This window comes from Saccostrea echinata, unplaced genomic scaffold, assembly GCF_033153115.1.
Source record: "Saccostrea echinata isolate AGI-Se365-2 ecotype Australia unplaced genomic scaffold, CSIRO_AGI_Sech_v1 ptg000001l, whole genome shotgun sequence".
NCBI lineage: Eukaryota > Metazoa > Mollusca > Bivalvia > Ostreida > Ostreidae > Saccostrea > Saccostrea echinata.
This window is the reverse complement of record NW_026889750.1, coordinates 6,751,030-6,760,325: the sequence shown is the minus strand read 5'-3', so window position 1 is coordinate 6,760,325 and position 9,296 is coordinate 6,751,030. Positions and strand designations below refer to the sequence as shown.

Sequence of the window (9,296 nt, the reverse complement as noted above, 5' to 3'; positions counted from 1 at the left end):
ACGTCACAAACATGGAGTAAAACATTACGTTACATCTGCTATTTATAGAACATGGTTATGACTATTTGTGTGCCAAATTTCATTCTGATTTGAATAGTGGTTTTTAAATTATTTGCGAACTATCTCTATAGATAGTTCGCAAACTTTTTGATCACCCCTCGTATCTCATAAATATACATAAACCATTTTAATGCCTTCCTTTGACTCAGAACAATGGATGCTTTAAGTGATTTGGTGAAATAGGATAATTACATGTATTATGTGAAGTCAGAGGGGTTGCAAGTTTTACTTTGCGTTTCACATCTTTTTATACTATCATCCCAAATTAGATTATGATTAGTCTCGGAACAATTTCTAGGAAAGATATAATTATGCGAGCACGTCACGTAACCATGACAAGTGTCACATGACTGGTAATCCCCGTCCTCGACTCTCAAACAGCTGTCAACGCATGCCCCAGTAGTGACATTTAAACTGTTATTTACACAGCCACCTGAAAATACGAAAAAAATCATCATACCGATACCTTATCGTGAATATCTTTTGAATGTTTTCAATCTATGATTTATTTTAGGGGCCGGGTGGGGTTGTTATAAAATGAAAGAGAAACTTGAGTCATTAGTAAAAAAAAAAAAATAATAATTACTATCATATATAATTAAATTGTTTATATTGATACCGTTAGTTCTAGAAAAAAAAATAAACATACCTCCAATTCTCGATTCAATGACTGCTACCAATTCGTCTTTGAGATCTTTTAGTAAATCTTTCATCATGTCTTCTAAATATGTTTTGGTTTGATTAGATTGTTCTTTTATTACCTCCTTCACATCTGAATTCGACGTTTTAGTATGATTAGATAATACTTCCATAGTGTTTGCAATGTCCTCCGAAGAAGATTGTAATTGGCTAAAGGATGCTTCCATCATGTTTCCTACTTTATTGATCGAAGTATTTGTTCGATTCGACATTGCTTCTATCATTTCTCCAATTTCTTTGAAAGACCTTTTTGTTTTGTATGATAGTGAAAGTATATTTGCTGTCAAATTTGAATTTGTCAATAGATTCATCTCTGTGATATTTATAACTTCGCTTGTTTTTTCAACTTCTTCACGTTGATTCTCAAGAAGTATTCCTAGTGAGTTGTTATTGCCTACGATAAAGGGAAAAAAAGATGCACTGACGCATTAAAGATGAGTATCAACTATTCCAAGATTTAGAATTCCAATCGTTTATGTGGCGTTTTCATAATTCTTTTACAAGTCAGACACCTATTCTTGCAAAGAAAATTTGATTTTAGGGTACAATTTCGAACGAAGGGCAAGTGTATATTCCAATCTCAAAATTTGAGAAAAAAAAATTATACACTAAAATATAGCTTCGTGAAACATGAAAAATTTCTTAAGAATCCCAGAAATTTGTCTCCAGTTTAGGTACATGTAGGCAATATTTAATCTTTTTTTTAATTTTAAAGAATTTTTATCCCGTTACATTGGATGGCATCGATTATATAGAAAATATACAGGATATAGTTTGATTTTTCATCTTACATAAACTACCAGACACTAGTTGATCAAATAATTGATCAAATCAAATTATCAATGAATTTACATTACATGTATACAACATGCATACATGTATACACTGCCCTATATCTTACTTTTATAAAAACTAGAGAATGCACAGCGACCACCATGGTAAGCAATAGCGCAAAAAGTAAGTCCAAAATGCCATAAGAATACTTATGATTTTTTTTTAAGATATTCTTTCTGAAGATTTCAATCCACATAAAGTTATCAATATGTAGAAGGAAAACAAAAACAAAACACAGAAAAAGGTTTGTGAGTTCATTACATTGGAAAGGAACTTTTAAAACATCTTTCAAAGGACAAGATGACAAATCGTCAAATAATTATGAAATTATTAGTTGTTAATATAAATATATTAACAATCGCAAACGGGAGATGCAAAATGAATCCCAATAAATAAGTGCACATAATGAAGAGCAAAAGACTTTCATACACTCAAGTAAAGATAAAGTCCAACGAAACTCTTGTTTGTTTGTTTGTTTGTTTGTTTTTTTTTTGTTTTTTTTTTTTGGTTTGTTGGTGCGATGTACTTTGTTTGTTTGGTGTGTCCTTTACTTACAAACAGTGCAAATTAATGCAGAATATCGTGTGATATGGTTATCATTCTAAATTTGCTATTTAACAACATGTCGAAATCGTCATTTTTTTCTTTCTTCAAAAACTGCTGATTCTACTTTCACAAAAATGAAAAAAAAAATGAGGTTTTTAGAATTGATAATTTTCTATGATTTCCTTGAAACTATTAATTATAAAAAGGAATTTCAAATGATTTTTTGATCCAGATGCAGAAAACTAATAGCCCAACCCCAAAAAATGGTAGCCTCGGAGTCGGGCGGTGCTAATTGCACGTCCCTGTATAATTTGCTTACCCTTTAAAGAACTGGTTTGAGTCTGAATTTTTGCATTTAAGTCTTCTATCTTTCCCTGGTCGTTGGCTAGAAATGTGAGCATAAGTGCTAAACCTGTTTATCTTGTCCCGGATTCCCTTTCTTTTCAAATTATCCTTCATATAAAATAAAAATTTAAAAATGCATAAATACTTCACATTTTTTGTTGAAAAAAAAAAAAACAAACAAAAACTAAAATGAAAAAACGTAAAATTGACTTTAAAATACCTTATTATATGGAATAAAGTTTTCTACATCGTTAGCATGGGAGTGCCTTGGTTGCTGAAACTATTTAAGCAATCTAAGTAATAATATTCTGTAGAAATACAACAAACAATTTAATTAGATCTAATGTTTTAATTTTCAACAATTTTAAGTTTAAACTCATCAATGAAAAAAGAAACTTACATTTGAAATTCCAAGTCGAATATTATTCATCAAATGGCCCTAAAAATTAATGTAGAAATATGAGTCCGTGAAGTCTCATGATAAATACCTTATGAAAATTCTCTGCAACATGAAACACGACTTATAAAAAATGTTATCTTTTAAAATCCCACCAGCAAAAAATATTAACTGGTGATATTGAACTGAAGCGTTTATTCCATTAATGCAAAATTCTTGAAATAAAATTTTCTAGAATAAAGAAAATCCCCCCTTTTTTTAATTTCGTCCTTATAAGAAATGAATTAATGTCTTACATTTCCAGTAGGGTTCGAAAAATCCTGCAACAATAAAAAAAAAATGAAATCATCCACTAAAGAAAATATATCTTACAATCATATTAAAAATTAACAGAAGATAAAAATGAAAGCAAGTACTTGCTTTACTCACAGTATATATAGCGGGTATTTGTCTATATGGCGAAATGGGTGCACATTTATTGTGATCACCAAGATCTGGTAAGAATTAAAACAATATAATAACATTGAGTTGATATTTTGATTTATACTAAAAGGTTTCCAATAAATTAAGCATAATTTTATTTCATATCAATGTGATTTTGTTTAAATACTTACTATTGTCATATATTGGCCCACTAATGCCCTGAAAAGTGTAAACCTCTCATTAATTTCTATGTTGAGTCTTGGATACTTCAAACCACACAATATAAGCTGTATTTTTGAAAAAATTATATTTGCTGTAAAAATGTATTATAAGAAAACCAGGTGTAGAAGGAATTTCCCCCGGAAGTCTGTGCACATCACAACTTTTGCTAATGATGAATTTCTACACGTACATGTAGATTGTTGAGTAACCTTAAGTGCAAACTTGTAGCTTGTATCACCTTATTTGCAATTAATTTCAATCAAAGTGAGTGTTTTTCAAAAATCTGAAGATATAACCAACTAATGATTTCTGGAACTAAATGTTTTTCATTGATAGATATTATTTTTTTGAGTGTTTAATGCACTAATCTTGACTTTCAATACGTAATTTGAATATTCATTTTTTTTAAAATTGTATGATATAAATATTTGTATATATTTAATTAAAATATTTTTGTGCAGCATAAATTTAAGTGGATTAGCATACGAAAATTTGAAATTATCCGAAGATAAAGACTCTCGTGTTAAAAACATTTACTAATACACATATTATAACTACTAAAGAAGAAAAGTTACATAGAAGCATACGTGTATTTCTAGCTTATACTGTGTACTTTCATGTACACGTACAATTTGGTTTGTTAAACTTCTGAAAAATATGCATGTAGTTCAACCCTTTATTATCCAAAAGGCAAAAGCCAAGTTTTTTTTTTTTTTTTTTTTTTTTTTTTTTTTTTTATCGAAAGATATATATTTTTTTACTATGGAATGTACAGATAACACTAGAATTCAATTTTTTTGTACAGAACGACAATGGATATTTGGCCTCAAATAGAGAAAATTGAAAGTGTGTGAGAGAGAGAGGGAAGGGGGGGGGGGGGGAGAGGAAAAGATAGAGAAATTGTGAATTTGTTTTTCATTATCTCTTATTAAATCAATTACAGAAAAGCCAATGACCAAAACAAGGTCCTTAGGGCTACAACTCTCACCTGAGTTATCAGGCCCTGCTTTTGAAAGTTTGTGACAAAAGAAAAGAAAACAAAAGAATTTCAATATAATAACAATTTTGCAGATAAAAATGGAGAGCAAAATTTAATTTCTTCGTTACATTTTAAAAAGGGGAAACATTTTGATCCTGGTGTATATTAAATAAATATTGCATGTAATTGAGTGTAACATTGACAATTTTCACCCCAAGAAAACAATTGTCAACCGAGGCGAAGCCGAGAATGAAAATGATTTTCTTGGGGTGAAAATTTGCAATGTTACACTCAACTACATGCAATATTTATTATATTTTACTGAATGTTTTATACAAATACATATTACAGTGAACATTGAGCGCATAAATTCTGCGCTGTCAATATTTTTTTGGAATATCGACCGTCGTCAGGCAATGTTGATTGTTGCTATGCTGAAGGGCGCTGCTTTATTATTCATCGGGTAATAGTGTTTTTTTTAGCAAATGTTTCTCGACGAATGAGATTCAACTTATTATAATTTAGAGGAAAGTACAATTATATTAAATAATATTTTTGTTATTCAAGTGAATCAATAGTGCCAAAAGTGTATCGTGTTTTCATCGCCTTTTTATTTTTTCATATATATATATATATATATATATATATATATATATATATATATATATATATATATATATATATATATATATATATATATATATATATATATATATATATATATATGAAGAAAATAAAAAGGCGATGAAATATATAACATTTTACTGTGTTTAGATCTTTCAGAACATAAAATTTAATTGATAGAGATGTCAGGTAACACATAGGAACTTTTCATATATCCATTTAAAGATTGCTGTGTTCTTCTCATTTCGCATGTTTCAGAACCTCGATATTAAAGGATCGCTAAATAAACACTATGCATGTCAAGATAGTTTATAAATAAAAAGAAAATCACGTGCTAGCTACATAATACTCACTTGTTTACTTTCCTCAAGTCCTTTGTTATTATTTGCCCTAGAAAGAAAAGTATGTCATGTTTTATCAGTTAGGAAGACACATGACAATGTATTTGGAACCCACTGAAACATGTAGAGCTAAGGGTATACAGGTGGCGCACAACTCTGCCGATCCTGGAAATCTGAGTACACAGACAAGAGTTATATTATCTCATGCTTAGGTGTGATCTATCCTGATTTGCAACTAAGAGAATCAAAAAAATAAAAAGGCCTGTATTTGCATTTTTCATTATTTTCATTATAATTCCTCTGTGCTTCAATGTTCACGTAATAAGAAATACAGCTGATAAGGCAGAAAAATACGCAATCATTTCACTCCCCATATTTCTATATGGATACGCTTTAAAAACTTAATCGATACGTATACTTCTTTATTTTCATTAAAATCCATCTGTAACGTAATACTTCATTGAAATCATTTGAGGATTTTTAATATTTTGCGGACAGACAGATGAATATACAGTTTGACGGATAGACGGACAAACAATCAGGGTTCTGACCTAGCTAGTTGCGGTAATAATATAGAACATTATCAGTTTATGAATATACCAAAGTTTTACTAATATCAATTAATGCAATTTGAATATTTTAGCAATAAATTATCTTCTTTTTTTTAAAATATTTATAGTCTGATAACTGCTACGATGTGTGCAAACATACTGAGTAACGCCTATTCCCATATTGTGACTCACTTTGGTAATTGGGTCTTGTATGTTATGCGTAGATATTATTTTAGATTACCTAAGACTTTTATTAACTGAAAACAATGTAAATGTAAATATCATTTCTCAAAAACGTTTTATAAGAAGTCTTGCAAATATTAAACAGAGACAGCGGCAGATCATGAATAAAGACAGAGATAAAACATCATCGTATATTTTTGTTTCAATAATGATTACAGTGTTTTACATTGGTTAATCTTAAAATAATAATCAGTGATAGCTTGATTATATTTTTTAATCTTACCTATCAAAGCCTATGTATCCACTTGTAACTTGAGATAAAGTTGATACCTGTACAAAAAGGTCATATATCTTTTTAATAGTAGGAAATCTTTAAAAAAAAAAAAGATTGATTTTAGTAGTGTGTGTGCGCGCGCATGTTTGATTTTCGTGTATCTTTCCCTTTTCATGAACAAATTGTTTGTTTGATATTTAAGGAAAATGAGAAATCTGACGTGTATTTATAAAAGATAATAAATATATAAACAAGACAATTCAAAGAAGAAATGTAGGAAAGCAAAACCAACACCCCAGTGTTCTCAGTTTTTGGTGATGTGACCAATGTCATTAAATGAAACGAAAATATAAACGATAACAAAGCTCGAGCCAGTGTTGACAAACACAGTTCTTGTTATAAGGTTGTAAAAAAATGCCATTGTTCTTTCATTTTAATGTAAGTTCAAATAAAGAAAAACAGTAGCTACTTTTCAAATAAAAATAGAAATTCAAAATTGTAAACAGAAAAGAAATGCAAGTGTGCCCCTTTAAGATGTGTAAATCGAAGATTGAAGGAACCTTAAATCACTGTATATATGAGGATAATTTATAAACTCTTAAAGAATATTAATGCCCATGTTATACTCACTTGTCTTTCTTGAGGTCTTCTATTATCATTTGCCCTAAAGAAAAAAAAATCAACTACGCTTTTTTTGATGTCCAAGAAGCGATTGATCACAATTGAAGAAACCTACTTCTGCATGTTCGGCATAAGGCTATTCAGGTGGTGCACCACTCCCAAACCTAGATATCTAAGTATACATAAAAGAGTAATATCCCTCTTTGCACGTATTTCTGTGAAATCTTTCTCAATGAGGAATCAAAAATAAAAAAAAAAATCTGCAATGCTTTAACTTGATGAAATGGCGGGCGTGACTTGTCGACAAAGGATTCTTACTCTTCCTAAGCACTTGCATGGCTTGGGGGGGGGGGGGGGGGCATAAAACTTAAAAACATACAAACATGGTTAAACATAACATTCTCACTTCAATGGCAGAGCAATTTCAAAATTAGAACTTTCTCAGTTAACGCGCATACGATTTTCTTTATCTTTACCAAAGAATGCAATTTGTAGAAAAAAAATATACTTAATTTTTTTAACTTACCCTGCAACATCTGAAAATCCACTTGAGTCCTGATATGAATTCGGTATCTGTACAAAATATATTTCTTTTTTGAATCTGAAGAAGGCCTTTAGGAACAAAATTTATAAATTGTTGGCGAGAAAAACTATGAATTCCTTGTAGATATATTATATTAATTTGGGGGAGGGGGATTTAAAATCAAGGATGAAATTGTTCGTGATCTTTTTTCATGATCAGTATTACAAATATGTACCTTATAAATAGACGCACATCTATGTCAGCAGTGTTCTCTATTTTTAAAATTTCTTACATCATTGATTTTTTCATTAATTTATGAAAAAATATTTTAAACAACGTAACGCGTTTAGACCTGATTAACAACTATTTACTTTGTAAAGCAGGGGTATCTTTTTTCCTTTGAAGAAAAAAATGTTTGCTCTGTAAAAACGGCTTTACAGCATTAAATTCAGCACACAGATATATCCAGACGCGCAAAAGTTTTGATATATTTAAAAATAATTACGATGCTCCTTTCGCTGATTAAGAAAAGGACTTCGAAGATTAAAGGGTTTCTAAAACACTATATTTGACAAAATAGTATACAAATTCTAAAAGAAAATAAGAAAGCGAAGAAATACTTACTTGTGTACTTTTCTGAGGTCTACAATTATTAACTGTCCTAAAGAAAAAAATTCATGGTTGTATTTTTCATCATACAAACAAAAATTTTATCACAACGTAAGAAACCTACTTGTGCATGTAGTACTAAAGTGCACATCCACATCGGCCTAAAGATCTAATTTTATAGACCAGAGTGATCTCTCATTGCACGTTTTACTGATGACAACTGTCTAATGAACAGCTCATAGAATTGGAACGTTCATCCTTTCTTTAAGATTTACTTTTCCTTAAAACTTTACAAGAACATATTTTGTTTTAAAATACAGCTAGTTATGAAAGAAAAATACACAGAAAATTCATCGATATTGTTCATTTCTTAGAACAACAGAACAACACATCTTTTTTTTTTTTTTTTTTTTTTTTTTTTTTTAATTTTATTGAATTCTCTTGCAGAAATAAAGATTGATAAGCAAAGTTCATGCGCATACCAAACTTCTTACTATTGAATATATATATATATATATATATATATATATATATATATATATATATATATATATATATATATATATATATATATATATATATATATATATATATATATATATATATATATATATATATATATATATATATATATATATATATACTAATGATGTTTTACTTTTATTTTATCAGTGGTACTCAAAATTTTCAAAACCGTCTATTATCTGTTTTTGGACCTTACCTTTCAACACCTGAATATCCATTTGAGCCCTGAGAAGAATCCGTTATCTGTACAAAAATGTCATTTAAAAAAAAATGTTATTCTGAATCTTAAAAAAAAAAATTATAGTTTAATATCATTTTTGAGAAATATTTTCAACTCGTTTTCAGTGATATTATACAATATTTCTTTTAGAGGAAATTGAAAAGGAATCGAAAATTATAAATACAAAATCGTCACATCAAAGGTTTCAAATCTATAGCACGAGAATATTTTGTTTTATTTCTTTGTTTTGTTTGTTCCTTTTAGCACATAGGAGATACATTTTCTATGAACAGATGAAATTATTTATGTTTAATGATACA

At 29.0% G+C, this 9,296-nt stretch overlaps 1 protein-coding gene across 1 annotated transcript; it reads right to left on the bottom strand.

Annotated features, from left to right (window-relative positions):
* Nucleotides 1-257: 257 nt before the first annotated feature.
* Nucleotides 258-2,548, bottom strand: LOC133181993 (uncharacterized). Its single transcript, XM_061316686.1, has 3 exons — nucleotides 2,459-2,548; nucleotides 710-1,153; nucleotides 258-493 (listed from the first exon to the last, which is right to left on the bottom strand). Exons 1-3 carry the CDS (start codon nucleotides 2,538-2,540, stop codon nucleotides 258-260), a joined length of 762 nt encoding a protein of 253 aa, XP_061172670.1. The 5' UTR covers nucleotides 2,541-2,548.
* Between the last annotated feature and the right edge of the window lie 6,748 nt (nucleotides 2,549-9,296).